The 20628-nt window shown below is 34.8% G+C and overlaps 1 protein-coding gene across 2 annotated transcripts in view; it reads right to left on the minus strand.

The window, feature by feature from the left end:
• The window catches only part of KHDRBS2 (KH RNA binding domain containing, signal transduction associated 2), a 750586-nt gene that overhangs the window by 41359 nt on the left and 688599 nt on the right, over positions 1–20628 (minus strand). For both annotated transcript variants that reach the window (XM_044673646.1, XM_044673645.1), the window contains one exon: positions 5445–5527. In XM_044673646.1, coding sequence (XP_044529581.1) covers positions 5445–5527 — 83 coding nt within the window. The remainder of the gene's footprint in view (positions 1–5444; positions 5528–20628) is intronic.

The following is a 20628-nucleotide window of genomic DNA, read 5'->3' on the forward strand; positions in this document are numbered from 1 at the left end:
TTCCTTCCTTCCTTCCTTCCTTCCTTCCTTCCTTCCTTCCTTCCTTCCAACTTCCTTCTTTCCTGCCTTTATTTCTTTTTTTAAAAATGGTCACCTAACATAGAAGGATTCACATTTTAAAAAATATTTTTAATCACAATAGATAATGTATGATTCTGAATTTGATTTTCTATGTGTGTTTTTTTTTAGCTGAAATCACATTTACCTTCATTCTGAGATGAGAGAAGACTGTTTTTCAATTAACGAATTATTTCCTTTGGAGGGAATTCAACACCATAAGATAAGATAATAAATTTAGAGCTGCAAAGGTCCCCTGAGGTCATCCAATCTGACACCATTTTTTAGAAAAGGAAACTGATAGTCCAGAGAGGTAAAGGGACTTCTACAAGGACATAAGCATAGAAAGTGGAGAATTCTAACACAGTTCCTCTGACTCAAAAGTTAGGACTATTTCTACCACACCAAGGATTTTAAATATTTAACTTTATTGATGTCATATCCCTGTATCAGAGACAAAATGAAATGAAAACCTAGCTTTAGTCAACTTCCTCAAGAAAACGAACTGCTAAGGAAATGGTAATCCTAAATCTGTAAAAGAAAGCTTTTCTAATAAACCCCCCTTTCTTGTCTTCCCCCCAGCCATATATGGCACTGAAGACAAAAAAAGATGAATGTCAGAATCTCTTGCAGCTATTGTCAACTTTAGGTTTCATTAAAATGTCATTCATTTGAGCTGCCTCTTGAGTAGTCTTTTAACGGAGGACCTGTTTTCATCTGTTTGAAAAATTCTAGAGCTAATGATATCTTACAAGGCAATTGGGAATTAATTAAAGTTGTTATACTTTCTGAACTTCGGGTGAACCTTTTGTAGGGATGTCAGCTCATGAACTTCCCTTACAATCACTATTTGGGGATGGGTATAATTACTCAATTTGGGGACCTGGAAAATCCTACTTTGTAAGTTACACAAATCTATATTCACCTGCTTTGAGCATTGACTTGAGAAGAAACTCTCTCTAGAAAGTTATCTTGGTTTTTTTTTTCTAATTTCCTATTATAAATATCCCATTAATTAAAGATGTTTTATGGACATCTTGTACTTATGGCTTTGGATGTAGCATACTTTAGAAATTTCAGGAGAAAAAAACACATATTCTATGAAAGTTAGAGGGAGAAAAAAAAACACAAAACAGTGACTTTTGCTCATGCTATTGCCTATTACTTCTGTGATCCCCTGCTGTCCTTTCCAAAACCAATACTTCCTGCAAGGTCCAAATTAAGCCTCATTACTTAGAAGAAGATTCATCCTTACCTACTTATTTACTATGTTGCCTTGAATTGTATTCATATTTTTATCTAAAAGGGGGCAGCTAGGTGCGACAGTGGAGTTAGGAAGACCCGAGTTCAAATTTGACTGCAGACTGAGCTCTCATTGCAGTGAGAAAAAAACCTTTTTATACCTCCCTAATTAGTTATCTGGAGCAGCTATGGTGCAAAGTGGCCAGAACAGGCCGGGCTGGAATCAGCAAGATTCATTTTCTTGAGGTCAGCCATGAACTCAAACACTTATTTGCTGTGTGACCTTGGGCAAGCCACTCAACCCTAGTTGTCTCAGTTCCTCATCTGTAAAATAAACTGGAGAACAAAATGGCAAACCACTTGCCAAGAAAACCCCAAAAGGGGTCAGGAAGAGTCAGATGCAACTGAAAAGATTAAACAATAATTTTGTACAAATCATAATTCTTTGAAAGTTTCCTCACCCCACACATTCCTCTGACTTAATGGTTATTATTATTAGTGTGGTGATGGACCTCTTTGTCAGTCTAGTGCTATTCTGAGGAGATAAAGGTACTTTTACAAGATCACATAGATAGATGGTAAGTGGCAGACTAAGTGGAATTTGAACCCAGTTCCTTTGACTCCAAATTCAGATTTCTGACACACTAATGATTTTGAGTATTTAGCTTTATTGAAGTCATATATCCTTCTGTCAGACATAAAATGGAAGTCTAGCTTTAGTCAATGGCCTCAAGGAAATGAATTCCCAAGTAAACTACAATTCTGACCCCTCAGTATATTTGTAAATGCATAAAATAAAAATGCAGATGACTTCAAAGATAACCAATTAAAATAGTTATCAAAATACATTTTAAAAAAATTCACATTAAGGACTCCTTGCTGAGTCTAACTGAATCTTGAGAAGAGAAAATTGTATTCTTTTTAAACCCTTAACTTTTGCTTATCAGTTCATAGGTGGAAGAGTGGTAAGGGTAGGCAATGGGGGTCAAGTGACTTGACCAGGGTCATGCAGCTGGGAAGTGTCTGAGGCCTGATTTGAACCTAAGACCTCCCGCCTCTAGACCTGACTCTCAATCCACTGAGCTACCCAGCTGCCCCTGAGAATGTGGTATTTTTTAAAGGAGTAACCTCAATGATTACAAGTTCATGCCACTAAATCTGTTTTTAAAGATAGAGAAAGATAATTAGTTACAATACTGAAGCTTTGGTTATTATCACGTTACATTACGAAGGAGAAAAACTGGGTATTAGTAATGATAGCAAACAAGTTTTAGTATTAACTGTGTTGTAGTTTTACTTTCCAAATATTTTTGATAAAGCGGGCATTCTGTTTCATAGGGCTTTTGTAAATAATAGTTGTAGATTTTATTAACTTTGGGGATCGAGAGAATACTTTCCTATTTGCTTTCTTGACTCCTTTCCTAGCCTTGGTTTTCCTTCAGCAGGTAAATATCTGAGGGAAAATACTAACATTACCCCAAGTGGTATAATAGCTGTATCAAGTTTAAACAAGAAAGGCATCTCAACTATTTTTTTCTGTTTCTTCTGAATCGCAAGATTTCCTGGCATGTAGTAAACCCTCACTGAATGGGTGAATTAATGAATGAATGGCTAGGGATGAAGAGAACATGGATACTAGAAATTATCCCTTACAACCTAAATTGCCTGTATAAAAATAGAGTTACTTTTCATCTCTATATTCTTCTCTAAAGCATTTGCTTCTTTTTTTTTTTTTTAGCACAGTTTCTGTTTGTTCTCTAACCCCATGTCCTATACCAACTAGTAATTATCAAGAATGGATTATCAAGGTCCCTTGTTTTTCTTCCTTCTTTTTCTGCTCAGTCCACCTTTGTCCCTTTCACTACATATTGCTCATTAGGTTTCCCACCTGACAACAGGCTGGGGAAAGAGAAAACTCAATTTTGCCATCCTCAGGACCTTACTCCAAAGCTATAGTAGCACTCTAAATTGTTTGCATGTTCTTCTAGACTTCTCACTTTACTTTCTTGTAGAGCATTTTTATTGTTTTAATTCAATTTTAATAGTTCTATATTAAAAATATGTATACCTATATGCCTCTATATGTAAACACCCAAATATATGTACATGCACAGATATTTGTGTATATACATATATTTCCCATTAGTGTTTGAGGCAAAACTGGATATTTAAATAGAATGAACAGATTTTATAAATTCTTACAGCAATTACATACATGCACTAGTCTGTTCATTCTCTATGATGAAAAGCCTTTATTGTTAACTTAAATGATGTCAACTTTATTTAAATTGTATAAGAAAGAATATAATTTTGCCCAAAACAAAAAAAACATATAAACTTTGAGCATAATATCTTTTATATATAAACTTCTTCAAGTTGTCCATTTTATTTAAAATTTTGATAATCGTTACATTCCATTTTAAAGCTACCAATATACCTTGGTTTAACTTACACCCGTCACTATTTTCTCAATCCATTTTGCCCAAATAAACCTTGTCATTAATTTCTCCTTTCTACCTCTGAACATTTCTTCTGCTATTTCCTAGACACTTTTTCACTGGATAAGATGAAGGGAATATATAATGAATAGAAATACAGCCTTGGAAGCAGGAAGACTTGAATCTAAGGCCTTCCTCTGACCCATCCTGCTGGTGTGGTTCTGGAAAAGTCATTTAATCTCTGATTGCTCTAGGACACTCTCTAAGGATATATAATGGCAGAGAAGGCCCCACCTATGTAGATTGCAGAAAATGAGTCACCTATTTTTATTTTTTTTAAATCCTTACCTTCCATCTTGGAGTCATTACTGTGTATTGGCTCCAAGGCAGAAGAGTGGTAAGGGTAGGCAATGGGGGTCAAGTGACTTGCCCAGGGTCACACAGCTGGGAAGTGTCTGAGGCTAGATTTGAACCTAGGATCTCCTGTCTCTAGGCCTGGCTCTCAATCTACTGAACTATCCGGCTGCCCCCAGGAAATGAGTCATCTAGGAAGGAGTTCCCTATACTAATGACCTCACTGGTCCAGGTACTATATTCCCCTTCAGTAATGGAACAATTTATTTTTCTATATAGGCCTGACTCTTTTTCTCCACACCTCAGACAATCTCATTAAGCATGTGAATCACATATCTGATGCATCACTCCTATCTCCATTGACTTAATCCAGCCCAGGATACTAAAGTGCCAATAAAATGTTTATGAATAACTAATACCAGAAGCACTGAAATTTTCATTTTCTATTTATATCAATTAGTTCTCATTGTTTACTATTTCATGTCTTACTGTGAAGAAACACTCTAAATTTAGTTTTCATTTTTCCTTGGAAAAATATTTATTGCCATGTAGTACAATATTTATGCTGTCGTACCGTTTTGTGCATGGAAATGCGTTGATGATTTTTTTGGAAAAAATGTAAATGAATCTCCCACCTGCCAAAAAAACAAAACAAACAAGCTGCAACAACAACAAAATCATTATTGTAGGGCCACATGTTCTGAATCAATCCAAAGAATGATAAACTCAATAGTTTTTAGGAATCAAGAACCTTTCTTTGTCAGCAATAGACTGTATGTACCTTTTATCCACTCTGTTTTTTTTTTTTTTCTAAAATTTTACCTTTCGTCTTGGAATCAGTACCAAGGCAGAAGAGTGGTAAGGGCTAGGCAATGAGGGGTAAGTGACTTGCCCAGGGTCACACAGCTGGGAAGTATCTGAGACCAGATTTGAACCTAGGACCTCCCGTCTCTAGGTCTGACTCTCAATCCACTGAGCTACCCAGCTGCCCCTCACTCTGTTTTTAATACATAGAAACACAGGCCAGCTAATAGGGTAGGAAAATATAAATATTCTCTTTTCCTGAAAATCTAAATTGTTCATGTCAAATGTATTTCTCTATTCATAAAAATTAATAAGGCATTTCATTAAGTAAAAGGTAATTTTGTTAATATGCCTGTCCAGATTTTAAGGAAAGCCTAGGTATTTCTTAATTTGTGCAGGAAAGATTGTCAACTTGGACCCCTCATGTAATGCATTAAATAGACTAGATAAAAGTTATAAAAGAAGCCCATACCATATATCAGACATAGGAATTAATTTTAATATTACATCGAATTCTGAAATCCATCATTCACATAATCCAAGTCTTACCTTTGTGTTTGGGTTGCGTAGCTGCTGTCATAGGCTTCATAGCTCTGGTCATCATATTCACCCCCATAGCCATCATCATATCCCTAAAGAAGAGGGGGGGAAGTCAGAGCTCAGCAAAAATTAATTTATAAGAATTTGCAATTCCATGTTAATGAGGTCATAGATGATGACACCTGGGGTTAGATTTTTTTCCCCCACAGTGATTATAGTACCTGTTATATTCTAGTAATAAGTGAATGTAACTCAAATGTAGAACTATGTGAATCAAATATTATGAATTTCCTCTTCCTCCTCCTCCTGGTTTCCTTGAAGCCGCAGCTCAAACCCCACTTTGGGGAGAAGCCTGGCCAATGTTGCTCAATGGTAGGACCTTCCCCCTGCTGGTTTCCTCCAAGATATGGAGCCTGTGGCTCATTCAAACAGAGTAGTTGCAGGGGTAATATCTATTAATTAATAAAATCCAATTATGCCTCAAATGGCTGAAATATAACTGTGATTTTTCTAGAATTTTAAGCCATTCGAACAGCATGAAATAACTCTTGTTTGGAGAGCAAGCCTATTTTTGTCTCGAGTTGCCTGTTTTGGAGAATTTCACTCCTTCTGGGTATTATTATTGCCTTACACAGTCTATAGGATTCTGCATCTCCCATACATCCTGTACCTAAAGCCTTCCATGTTGAAACTGGCCCAGGTCCTAACCAGTTGATAACTCTCTGCTTGTGGCATCAGAGATGCGGTACTCCTAGGGTTTATACTATAAGATCTTTTAGGTTCTGCCTCTTGAATCTTTCCATTTTTCTCCTCCTGAATGAGACTGTACCCATCCCTTTGAAGCCTGTGGTCTTATTTCATCATATTAGGTGTGAGTCTTTTGTGTAACATAGCCCAGGTAATCCACACTAAAAAACTGTGGGGGTTGTCAAGTGGAAGAGAAATTCAATTTGCCATGATGTTTTTGTTTGACTTTTTTTTTTCTTGTTTATACCTTTGTTTCCTTAGAGGACACTAGAAGCAATGGCTGGAAGCTACAAGATGCAAAATTTGGACTAGAAGTCAGAAAAAAAATCTTATAAGTTAGAACTTTCCAAAAAGTAGAACTGGCTGCCTCAGAAGATAAGAGATTTCTCATTATTAGATGTCTTTAAACAAAGGCTAGATGATGACTTATCATTTGGTTGTTATTGTTGTTGTTGCTGTTTTTTCCCCAAGGATCAATTGTAATAGACATATTTTTAACTCTGGAGACCCTGGCCTAACCAAGGCTTCTTCCTGGAAATGTGCTCATCTCCTGAATCTTTGATTTTCTTCCTCCTACCTGAAGATCATCAGATCCAAACTCAGTATACTGTTTTCATAGCCCCACCTCTAGCCCATGTTGCCATATCCTTATCTTTCAGTTTACAAAGATCCTAATCTTTTCTTTCACTTCTTGCCCCACCTCAGACCAAGTTTCTAAAGTAGCTCTGTCCTTGGAGGTACAAAGCCTAAAATTTGAAACCTAAAGAAGTGAAAAGAAAAAAAAAAAAGAGCAAGGGTGTTAGGGAAGGAAAAGATGCTTGAGAAATCTCGAGGCCAAGGCAATGAGTCTGAAGTCCTAATTGCTTGAGAATGCTTATTTGTCCCCAGCTTCAACAATTCATCATGTTGAGATTGCTCACAGCAAGGGATGAACAACAACAAAGTTTGCAAATTACTTTTTTCCTAAGTCTTTAATAATACTCATTTAGGGAGGGACCATATTAGGGCTGGAAGACCATGCTGTCTAACATCGTCCTCTTATAGAGGAGAAAATTGTATCCTAGCGAGATGGATTGTTCTATGTGATTACCCAAGTAGCCAGCAGCAGTATCAGGTATGGAACTCAAGTCCTCTTATTTTAGATTCCACACACTTTCCACTGTTCCCCAATAGATTTAACAGATGTTCATGGAAAAATTCAATTTCCACAGTGTAAGCTATTTTTTTACTCCTACAGAACAAAAACTGACTATGAAGGTAACATTTTCAACTCAGCAACTCTTGCCCTAAAACTCTCAGGTTCTAATCAATAAGTGCCTCATATGTGAACCACCATCAGGCCAACTCCAGCCATGCTTCAATTTATGCTCCTATAATCTTACCAGCCACTTTCCTGATGTTTGAAATTCCTCTGCTTTCCCCTATGTCTTTATTTCTAGTTTCTTGAACCATAATCAAATCAATAGTGCCACTGTAAATTTTGTCAGTTTATGGCTTACACACCATCACTTTCCAAACTGACATTCTCCTGATAATCTGCATATAATCTGTATAATCTCACTGTATTTTGGTATAAACTTCACATTTGTTTTCGTGTCCCTTTTGGTTAGTACAGGCATTGGCCTATAGTAAGTGTTCAATAAATCCTTTATACATTCATTCATCCAAAGTTCAATATAACCTTTTCATTTCAGAATGTGGAAGTTGACAATATATGTGACTTCAAAGGTCCCTTTCTTTTTTTCTCTTTTTTTTTAAACCCTTAACTTCTGTGTATTGACTTATAGGTGAAAGAGTGGTAAGGGTGGGCAATGGGGATCAAGTGACTTGCCCAGGGTCACACAGCTGGGAAGTGTTTGAGGCCAGCTTTGAACCTAGGACCTCCTGTCTCTAGGCCTGAATCTCAACTACTGAGCAACCCAGCTCCCCCCAAAGGTCCCTTTCTATGGAAACTAACCTTACCTAGTCAGATGCTTTTCAACTGTGTCCCAAAGGTGGTGCTTACAGTTGGATTAGTACTGAACCCTCAGTGTGGCTGGGAAGATAAAAAATATTACAGCACTTGGCCTGCAGATGATGAAATGGAAGAGCCACCTTTGTATGAACGGGACAACATTATTAGCCTAAATATTCGAGTACGTGGAGGATTATGGAATTTTGCTTCTACACCTGTGCTTTATTTTATTAGCAATTATTAAAAATCAACTGAGCAGAACTCCTGGTGGCAACCCAGAATTTCATGAACCATAAAAAAGCAATAGTGTTATAATAGATGTGCTCAAAGTAGGAGACAAAATGGAAGGGAACTCGGAATGAATGGCTTTTCCCTTTTTCCTCTAAATTAATGTGAATCAATCACCACTTCTCAAAAGAAAGGTATAAGACTAAAATACTATATTTTCCATATTAAATGAACAATAAGAATACTATTGCATAAAGTTTAAAGGTTAGTGATTATCTGAAGATGAACTACAAATAGTTGAATAAAAAAGAAGAAACCTTAAGGATCACAGATGATAATATACCACAATATTTCTTTTTCCTCTATTTTTTCTTCCTCCTGTTCTTTTCCTTGGTAAGATTGCATCTTATGATCTCAGATGGTTGTGATTTATTTCTATACTTGTATTAATTATCATAATTAGAAGTGTTATTTATTTTTTTCCCCAAGATTATATAACTGGTACAATTTTCAATATTTTTTCTGACATTTTGTGCTGCAGGTTTTCTTTCTCCCTCCCTTCCCACTCCATTACTGAGACATCAAATAACATTATACAAGTTATATATGCGCTTTCATGAAATACTTATTTGTTTGTCATGTTGTCAAAGATGACACATCATTTATGCTAAAGAAAAATTCATGAAGGAATAAAGTAAAGAATACTATACTTCAATATGGATTCAGATTTAGTTTCTTCTTCTTTGGCAATGAACAGCTTTTTTTTATCATGAATCCCTTGGAGTTGTCTTGGATCCTTCCATTGGGATAATAGTAAAGCCATTCACAGTTGATTATTGTACTTTATTACTATAACCATGTGCAAAATTCTCCTGGTCTTTCCAATTTTTTAGTGATCATCCTGTTCATCATTTCTTGTGACACAATAATATTCTGTGACAATCATATAATACAAATTGATCAGTCATTCAGCCAATTGATGGATAGCTCTTCATTTTCCATTTCTTTGCCACCACTAAAAAGAACTGCTATAAATAATTTTGTACAAGTAGGGCCTTTCCCCCATCTTTGATCTTTTTGGGATACTGACCAAGTAGAGGTTTTGCTAAGCCAAGAGGCATGCACAGTTTTATAGCTCTTTGGGAATGGTTCCAAATTGCTTTTCAGAATGGTTATATCAGTTCACAGATCCACCAACAGTGTATTAGTGTCTCAATTTTTCCACATCTCCTACAATATTTATCATTTACTCCTGCACTATAGCTCTTGAGACCCTGGACCTCTGACTGGTGAGAGTTCATCATTTCTATCTCCAACCTAAATGCACCACCTAACTACTTTCAAGTCTTGTTCATACCATTAATTTGACCATACATATCTCCTGGTCCACCACTCAATTCCTCTATAAAAGTTAAATCTCCTTACTTGAAGTTATTCTACTTAAGGACAGGGACTGTCTTGCCAGCTTACTTTTGATTTCCTAAGGTATAACACAATGTTTGGCCCATACTAAGTGTTTAGTAGATTTTGATTTCAATCATGTAGATTCAAAATAGAATGTTTTATGTGCATAACAGAGAAGGCCACTTTGGTTAGATCACTGAGTATGGGAAGGGCCAAGTATTGAAGAGTTTTAAAAGCCAAACAAATGAATTAAGATTTTAACTTATAAGCAATAGAAAGCCACAGGAATTTATTGAGTAGGGAAATAATATGTTTAGACATATGTGTAAGGAAAATTAATTTGATAGGTATATGATGGATATATTGGGTGAGAAGAGATAAAGAAGGGATACAAATTAAAGAGCTATGGACAAGACCTGAATCAAAGTGGTTGCTGTCTAAGGAGTAAGAATGGGATAAAGATGACAGATGTAGAAATAAAAAAATGTCAGGATTTGAGAACTGCTTTAATAAATGGGGCTAGGGCATGTGAAACAGAGGTCATTGTCAAAGCAAAAAACTGGGAGAGTGGGAGGATAGTCATACTATTAACAAAAATAGGAAAGTTCAGAAGACAGGTCGATTTGGGGAGAAGTATAATGATTTCTGGGTAGCTACATGGCAAAATGGAAAGAGTGCCAAGACTAGAGTCAGGAAAACTCATCTTTGTGGGTTTTAACCTAGCCTTAGATACTTGTGAGCTGTGTGACCCTGGTCAAGTAAGTTAACACTGTTTGCCTCAGTTTTCTCATTTGTAAAAAGATATAAAGAAGTGAATGACAAACCACTCCAGTATCTTTGCTGAAAAACCTGCACATAAGATAATGAATATTTGGGTACAACTAAAAATGATTTAACAACACATTATGACTAGTTTTAGAATGGTTGCTTTTGAGGTGCTATTAGGCATCTAATTTGACAAGTCCAGTAGGATGTTGAGAAAAAAACCCAAAACAGTAGTTTTAGGAAGAGAATGGTGGTAGATATAGAGATATAGATGTTACTTGAATAGAGATGAAACAAAATGAATTGTCCAAGTCATTTAGTAAAAGAAGATAGAAAGAAAACAAAAGATATCCTGGCAAAGAGTTTAGATTATACCTTCAATTGAGGGTAAGATATAGATGATGAGCCAACAAAGGAGACTTAGAAAAAAGGGTTAGACTACTAGCAGTAGAAACAGAAGAGAATCATATAAAAAAAACCTTATGAAGAGAGCAAGAATTAAGGAAGAGAGGACAGTTAAATATGTTAAATCCAGCAGAGAAATCAAAGAGAATTAGAATTGAGAAAAAAGTCGTGAAGTTTGGTAATTAAAAGACTGTTGTAGCATCAACAATAACAGTTTTAGTTAAGCAATAAGCCTGGAAGTCATATTTTAAAAAACTGAGAAGTTATGTGGGAGGAGAATAAAGTGTAGACTACAAATATGGCCAGCTTTTCCCCTAAGATTTTAACTGAATAAAGAACAGGCGAGATACAGAAAAATAGCTTGAAGGGATAACGAATCTAGTGAAGATTTTTAATAGATCAGTGTATGGATATTTTTGAAGTTATCAGGAAAGGAACCAGTAGAGAAAGAGAAATTTAAGGATAGGGAATGATTGATTGAAATAATTTGCTGATATGAGAAGGGAAGGGAAGGGTATTAAGGTATATGTAGGGTGTTGGCCTTGATTAGGAGAAGGACCACTTCATTGTAAGAGACTGAGGGAAAGAAGAATGGAGTAGATGGTGATGACAAAAGGTTTTCTGATGCAGAGAAAGGGAGAAGAAGGAACACCCAGCAAAAGTATTTTGATTTCTGGAGAGAAAGGAGGGACTAGGTATAAACATTTAAATATCACCTACTATGTGCCAAGCTTACTGAATGCTTTTATAAATGATTTTACTTTTATCTTTACAACAACCCTGGGAGGCAGGTGCATTTTACAGCTAAAGAAATAAAGCAGCCATTATGTGATGTGCCTAGAGTCACACAGCTATTAAGTATCTTTGGCTGGATTTGAACTTTGGTTTCTCTTGTGTACTACAAGTTGTCTCTGGTAAGAAGAAAAATACCTTCTTGGCAAAATTAGAAATAATGTCCTACTCAGTGGAGAGATTGGAGGAAAGGGTTTTGTGGGAGATTTTAGGAGAGGAGAGTTTGGAACAGCCTCAGTATAAAAGTCAATAGAGAATAGCACCCAGGCAAATTCAAGATTTTGTAACTAAATAGGCTACATATGGTCTTTTACTTGTGATAACAAGTAGAAATATACACAGACACACCCCTATATATACATACCTTCATTCATACATACATATGCACAAATATACATGCCTACATTTATATTCTCAGTTTATACTAAAGTAAATAGTCAAACACAATGTAATGGTGGGGAGGGAGGATGCAGTAAGTTAAATATGCACCAGCAAACTAGCATCCTACAATTCTATAAAATGTTTTTAGGTATTCTGAATAACTGACAAGAAAAATACCATGAAGTGTATTCCAAACCATAGCCATATGTAAAATAGCATATAACTCCTTTGTCTGAATATTGTGATATATTCCAAGTGAGTCTGACAAAGCTGTTAAAACTCTGGGCAGAACCCTTCTATTGGATTTATGGGAAGACTTTGACAAGAATTGACTAGTGTGCGACTGAATGGATTGAATAGTACTCATATCATGGAGATTACAGCTGCATATTGAAAATTAAAGTTTAACTCTGTTTCCCAAATTGCTGCTATGTACATTATTGATAGTTTTGTTGGCTTTTGGTATGGGAATAATAGAATGAATTCTGGTCTCACTTAAATAGAAAGCCTTTCCTTCGGCAGTTCTTATGGGTTTGGACTCCACAAAAATCATGCTCCACCTAGGATAAGCTGATCACTAATCAATCACACTGATTGACTCAATTTTGGATACCTAATATCTTCTCAATTCCCTCAATGTTCTCTCCCTTCCAAAACTTTCTTTTATAAAAATATGAAATTCAAACTTTCCAGGTAACTGCACTTTCTTTCAACAACTCTGTCTAGTTTGAACTGTACAGAAAAATTTGCCCCAAAGCCTGGTATCTCTGGTGTACCACCCCTATCCTTAGCTTCTTTTTGTGCATTGTCTTCTCTTGTAAGATTGTGCACTCATTGAGGCTAAGGGCTGCTTTTTCTTTTTCTTATTTATGCCTCCAGCACTTAGTAGAGTGTCTGGAAAATAGAAGGTGCTTAATAAATATTTTTGTATTTTATTGTAAACTATCAAAGTTCTTTTAGCCTCAGAAGTTTCTCAATAACCATAAGATAAATTGAGGTTTAGTTTAATTTAATTTAAAAATTGTGTAGTGCTTAATGTGTGCCAGACACTGTGGACACCAGAAATACAAAAGAGAAAAGAAACCATCCCAGAATTCAAGGTATTTAAAGTTTACTTGAAGGATCTGATTTTATTTAACATTGTTTGGTAGCTGATAATAAAGAAAAAAATACGTTCTTAAACTAAACACATAAAAATCTTAACATAATGCTATTGATAATACAGATTTCATTCCAATATACGATTCTGACAGAACTTAGTGAGAAATTAACAATGGAAAAATGGTCTTACTTTGCACTGTATTTTTACATGGTTGTTCAGCTATGTTTAGCAAAATTATATATAAAAACTGAAATCAGGTGGATTCATTTTCTCTTTGGCAATAGAAAATCAGAATTAAGAACTAGGAAAGATACTTTCAGATTGGACTACTAGCAATTTGGGGACTTCAACCAAGCAATAACTTTCTTCCCCCTTTCCCTAAACTGTCAATGTTAAGCACACAAGCAATTTGCATACATTGCCCTTTAGTTGAATATTGAAGAAAATTAGTGGGTCAGATTAGAATCTGAGATTTTATTTTCCTTATGAAGTGAGGCTGATGCTTAAGCATATGTTTGCTTTATTTTCAGTTAATCATTTTTAACAATAGAATGAATAAGAATGTAAAATGTCTTTGTTTCTGGTGCCTACTTCTTTCTTTCAAAACAATAATTGCTAAGTCTGTTTTCATTTCTTTCCTTTTCATACATGTCACATCTTTTTTATGTACTGAATTTGTAGGAGAGTTATTTTCATTATTGGTTTCTTGAATCATGATAATTTTTAAAAGGCAAAGCAGACCCAAGATTCAAAACATACATACTTCTCTCAACATTCAAATTGTAGCCAGGACGGAATTCCATGAGAAAATAATTTATAAAATCATAACCCAACAGAAAAATTTCATTATTCAAACAGAACTTATTATCCATATAGGGCAAACTCTTAGTGCTTCCACTTTGTATTCACTTCCCCTTTAAATGGAGATTGAAACCTAGGTCTACTAGCTCCCTGTTCTTTTGTTGTTCTCGATTTGTTTTTGGTTAGATTTACAAAATAAGTTATTATGACCATAGAGATGATCATACCCTTAACCTCCTTATTACTCATAACTATACTGTCTTTATGCTCTTAGAATTCCTCTAGCTGATAACAATTTTCTACCCTTTTATATTTCCTAAACCTATTCAGATAACTATGAGTTTGAGACTGAGAAAAATCAACCCCTTTAGGGCCCTCAGCCAAATCCCTAACCTTTGAATTGCAGATCAGTTGCTAGTGTGCATTAGTGAAAAAAGTTTCATCACCAGAAACTTCCCAGACCAATGATTACATTACAGACATGGAGCAAATTTGTATATATACATAAATGTCTAAAATAGCTAGTATAAAACTTTGTATACTGCATGAATTTAATCAATGTTTGTTAAATTGAATTGGATTTTAACTTTCCATATCCACCAGGTCAGCTAGGTAACTAGGTGGTATAGTGAATAGAGTGCCAGGCATAAAGGCAAAAAGACTTTTCTTCTTTTCAAGTCTGGCCTCAGAAACTCACTGGGCAAGTCAGCTTAATCTTGTTTCCCTCAGTTTCCTCAATTGTAAAATGAATCAGAGATAGAAGTGGCAAATCACTCCAAATCTTTGCCAAGAAACTCCAATTGGAGCCATAAAGAGTTGGGCGTGACTATAACGACTGAACAATATTCACTGCAGACTGGGATAAGGTACAAATTTGACGTAGAGCATGCTGGAGATCTCTTCAATATAATGGCAAGACATTCAGTGTTTTATTAATTATTAAATTCTAAAATCCTTCATTTAGGCCATGTGATTATTCAGATGATCACAAAGGGTGAGTTAAGTGACATGACTGAAAAAACTGAACAGAACAACTTTTTAACTACAACTCTAGTACTATAACCATTATACGATATTGCCTTAGATATACATACTACAGGTATCCAAGAGACCAAAATTCGACTCTCTCCCAAGTGATGTGATAACCTGACTTGTTCGAACCAATTGTTAAATTTTCTGAGAGCATTAATATCTCAGAAATTGATATGCATTAAATATCAGGGATTGTTTTCTTATTTTATTGAGTGTCTAGCACAGTGATTCCCAAAGTGGGCACCACCACTCCCTGGTGGGTGCTGCAGTAATCCAGGGAAGTGGTGATGGCCACAGGTACATTTATCTTTCCTATTAATTGTTATTAAAATAAAAAAATAATTTCCGGGGGCTAAGTAATATTTTTTTTTTCTGGAAAGGGGGCGGTAGGCCAAAAAAGTTTGGGAACCACTGGACTCTAGACTAAAGGTAATGATGGATAAAATCTAAATAATGTAATTAAACTCTGAAAGGGGCCTTGCATACATTATTTTTTTCAGACAGCTGATTAAGTATTCACCAGTATATCAATTTTCCTCCCCTACCACTAATTTAAAAATTGGGTACTTTGGCAGAAAGGAATGTAAGATCCATGAGGGCAGAGGATTTTTTTTAATACTTTATGCATAACACATCTCCTGAACATTTCCTATGTGCCTTGTACCTAGTTGGAAGTTCATAAGTATGTGTTGATTTAAAAAAAAATTGAAAGAGGTGAGACTTGTTTAATGGAAAATTGAAGCTAGTTTCAATTTTCAATGTCTTTTACTGAAATTAATTTAATTCAACAAATATTTATAGGCAATCATGATGGGTGAGCATGGTGGTCAGCAGGACTGTGAAGTTGAACAATCTTACCCTGACTTTCCTGCCTATTTCATCTTCAGCCTACTTTTTTGAAGGTGACTAAAACTAATCCATACTAATTTCCTTTGTCTTCTAATTTGCCCTATTCCATCTTCCTAAACTTGGGCTGATTGTGTTGGAGGATGAAGAAAGTATAACTTGATATGTTGTTTTAGTATTTACATTCCAGGGTTATTGTGAAGATCGAATGAGATATTACTTGTAAAGTGCTTTGCAAAACTTAAAGAGACATGTAATTGCTAGCTATTACTGTTATCTTTAGATTGGGTTTTAAAGGAGGCTAGTAAAAAGAGTCAGACTTGTCAAGGATCTTCATTTGTTATTTAATAATCTGTATCTTTGCCTTTCCAAGTAACAATGGGCGTCATTAATTTTGGTTCTGGACAACAGAGGACTGTCTTCTCTGCTTCTTTGTTATATCCTGGGCTACAAACAAAGCTTCTATCATTGTTTACCTACAGGGGTGTGCTGGCCAGTAATCCTTTCTAACAGCAGCCATAAAGAATGTCAACTGGGATAGAATATCTCCTAAAAGACAATCATGTTTTAAAATGGATTCACTGAGGGATATATAGAGGACTCATATTTTCTATCAACGTATCTTAAATTGCTTGTCTTTTACTGGAATGAATTTTTCAGACTTTCCTTAGAAATTTTTACTAATCCCTAAACCCATTTAAAACAGACTCCCTGGCAATCAAAATGATTTTATGTGATTTGAGTCTTCAAGTAGTTATAATTTTCAACTATGCACAGCGAGTCAGTAGGTATTAAACATGTTGGGGTATAACTGAGAAGAAACTTGAAATATCATGAATTCCTAGAAAAAAGAAAGTAAAATAGAAACAATGCTTGCCATTTTTTAGGCAAGGGGACTGAGTAGAGGTGGGGAGGGCTTGAGTACAACACATTTTATAGGAAATTTCAATTCTATTATCCAGTCATTTGAATTTTATACTTTACTATTCTTAGATGATATATTTTAAAGTTCTTGGCCCTCCTCTCCCTTCACATTCCTTTTCATTAAGATTTTTTTTTAAACTGGACGTGGTTTTGAACCAACTTAACTTTTAATAGATACTTTTATAAGAGTACTTAAACCCATATATGTGCCATCCAATTTAACAAACCAAACAGTAACACGTTAAATCCATATAGAAAGATGTATGTAAGACTAAATAAAGTGTCAATTTAGAGCTTTATACCCCATGCTAATTTACTACATAACCCTTTCAAATGCATTACTGCTTTTGGTAAGGTTCTCAAGTTGGGAAACTTTACTGTTTTGAAACAGGACACAAAGCTAAAGATATTTAAGTCAGCAGGTTATAGGAATCTCTAAGGCTTTCTCTTTCAAACTCATCCCAAAGAATCAGACAAAGGAGGTGCTGATGTCCTATTTTTTAATAGGAGCAAGTTTCTGAACAAAAGTCCTGATCTCTCAGATTCAGAATCAAAAGGTTGGCAATAAATGTAAGGATGATTCTATATCTTAATGATTCTCTAATGATAGTTACCTAATAGTAAAGTCTTTTAAAGTGAGATATTTTTCAGAGAATAGGTTTTTGAGCTCAATCAGATCTGTATGACCTTGTTGCTGCAACTGCTGCTTCTGAATGCTATTTCAAGTTTATACGGAAACAAATCCTAAAAGGCTTATGCCATCAGGATGTCCTTGCCATCTGAGTGAAGTGACAGACTTATACCTACTCACAAAAAATTTTAGAAACTATTGCCAACATTTCAAGATTCTTCCCAGCTGTTCTTGTTGCTGATTTTTAAAAGAAAATGAATGAGAATAGAACTTTCAGTATAGCAGCAAAGATGTGATAATTGGATGTAAATATTTAATTCTTAGACATCATTTACCTAAAGTTCTAAATAATTTATGATCTTCATTATATATAATTTTTTTTATTTTGAGGGAGTACCCAGAGAAGAAACTCCTTCCACTGACACAGATTGTCAAATTGTTTATCACATAGTAATGAAGAAATAAAATCAAGATCATAGTATTTATGTAAATTCATAGAATGCTTTTAAAATATTGTGTTGTCTACAGAATGACTACTTTTTTTATAAAAGTGATATAGCCATTGTATTAAAATGATAACATTTTTTATATTTAAAATAATTTTTATTTTCCCATTTTTCTTTTTAGACTTGGGATATAAAAGTTATACAAAATTATTTCTTTTGTGTGTTTTTAAAATTTAAACTGTGTCTCTATAATGAAGATATTTGCAGTCATTCAGCATCTTTTGCCCCAAAATGTTCTTTCCCCCTAACAGGGCTGATTTATATGGCTTTCAAGGAGGGCTAAGAAGAAATATGTTTTTAAGTGATAAGGAAGGCAATTTATCCTAATATTATAGATGAAAGGTCCTATTGAAAGCTTCAGCTTCAATTCTGATTTTTCTTTAGTATCCTATTTTTTTAAAGAAAAAAAAGAAATGTATCTTTCATGTCTTGAAGAATAGTTTGGGTATTCTACTTTAGCACAATATTTAGTGTGACACTTTCTTCCTCTGTTTTACAGAGGAATAATTTTGGTCCACTGAGTACCAATCATAAGTAATTGGGATTTGAAATCTTTTGGAGCCCGAAACCAAGTATTCACTCTGTTCTCAGAGAAGGATAGATGACATTTTTCTACTCTAACACCTAGCTCTATTTCTATTGATTTACTGCTCCCCAAAATAGGAATATGTCATTTCAGGTACACAAAGTTCAAGTTCATTTTGCATTTCATACACTTATAGGTTTGCTTGTAGCTTTCTAGATAAAAGAGGAATAACAATACTGGCCCAAATGTTCATTATTTTTTCTTTAAGAAGCCTATTTTCTTTCTTGGTTCAAGATGGTCTTTTGCTAAAAAAGATTTATACAGCAAAAGATGTCAATTTTGATAGCAACAATAGAGTTGTCTTTTGAAATGCTTTTCCCCATGTCTTTATCTTTCCTATTGCAAAAATTACCCTTGATTTTTCTTCCTTTGTGTTTTCAAGTGTAGTCCCTTTTTCTTTACACTCAATATATGAGAAGCTCAGAACTCTAGAGAGTATTTTTCTTCATGAGTCATTTCTCTTGCCTTATTCATACAATGAACTGAAAATGCTATTAGTGACACTTGTCTTTTTTAAAAAAATAATTTGAATATGAAAACAAATAAAAAAAGCATCAAGGAGCCACCAGAGATTTAGAAAAATATGATATATTTGTTTTTTTTTGACTAGAAATGATATTTTCCCTTGGAATAAACACTTTTTGAGAAATAAAGAAAAAATGAAGGCTAAAAAAGATTAATCCTGGTGGCAACTAGGTAGCTCAGTGGATTGAGAGCCAGGCCTACAAATGGGAGGTCCTAGGTTCAAATCTGGCCTCAGACACTTCCCAGTTGTATGACCCTGGGCAAGTCACTTGACCCTCATTGCCTACCTTTAACACTCTTCTGCCTTGGAGCCAATACAAAGTATTGACTCCAAGATGGAAGGTAAGGGTTTAAGAAAAAAAAGATTAATCCTATATTTTCCAATTATCTTTGATGTCAGGGCTGCTATTCAAAGGGCATCATTTAGTTAGCAATATTCCTGTAAGCTTCATTATTATTTTTAAAAGATTAATATGATTACCTCTTAGCTGTATATCTGTATTTTATTCTTTTAGAGACTTTCAACCCATGGGCATTGATAGCATCAGTTTTTAAATACACACACGATACACACACATATAAATATACATATATATGCATATAGATATATATACACACATACACACATAATCATAAATATTTAGAACTAGAAGGAACCTTAAAAGATGATTTATTCCAATCTTGATTGATTTATTCCAGTCTTGATTGAGGTTCAGAGGAGAGAAGTGACTTGCTCAGTCATACAGTGAGGTAATGGCAAGTGTCCTGACTCCCAATTTAGGTGATTACTAATTAGAAGATTCTCAAGAGATTACACAAAGGATATTTTAATTCTGATATTTTATATAATTTTCTTCAAGATGACAATATCCTTGATATTTGAGGAAAGGGAAAAAGATGTCTTAAAGTGAAGAGAGGGCAGAAGTCATGGCTATTCATGAAATATCTGGGAAGCACATATTAATGTGAAACATAATGCTAAGATAAATATTTTAAAAATCATACATGATCTATGTAAGGTTATTTATAGCAAGGGGGAATGAAAAAAGTATGCAATAATTTTTAAATAACTCTTGCCCCTCCCACAAACAAAATAATAACATGTTTATGAAATTGGAGAATGGGATCACTCAAACAGAGGATTGGATTGCTTTGGAGTGGGTCTTGAAGAATCAGTTGGATCTCAACAGGTAATGATGAGAGAGGCATTGCAAGGTTAGGGCTCAAAAAATAAAGCAAGAAAGAAGGCATGCCAAAATTGATGAGAATGTGTAGGAACTGTATATGGAATGGTAAATAGTACAGATTGTCTAGGATCTTGAATCCTTTCGAGATGGTAGTTTGAGATAAAGCAGAAAAAACCCTCTAGATTGCTATCATAACAAGGAGGACTGAATGCAAGACTAAAGAAGCTGAATTTAATTTCATAGGAATTGAGGATTTATTGACATTTTATAGAAGTGGGTTGGCATGATCAGATTTGCACATTAAAAAGATCAATCTTGCATAAGCTTGTAGGGAGAATTAAGGAAATATAGTAATAAAGACTGGTCAGAAGGCAGTT

This window comes from Gracilinanus agilis, chromosome 4 (assembly GCF_016433145.1).
Source record: "Gracilinanus agilis isolate LMUSP501 chromosome 4, AgileGrace, whole genome shotgun sequence".
NCBI lineage: Eukaryota > Metazoa > Chordata > Mammalia > Didelphimorphia > Didelphidae > Gracilinanus > Gracilinanus agilis.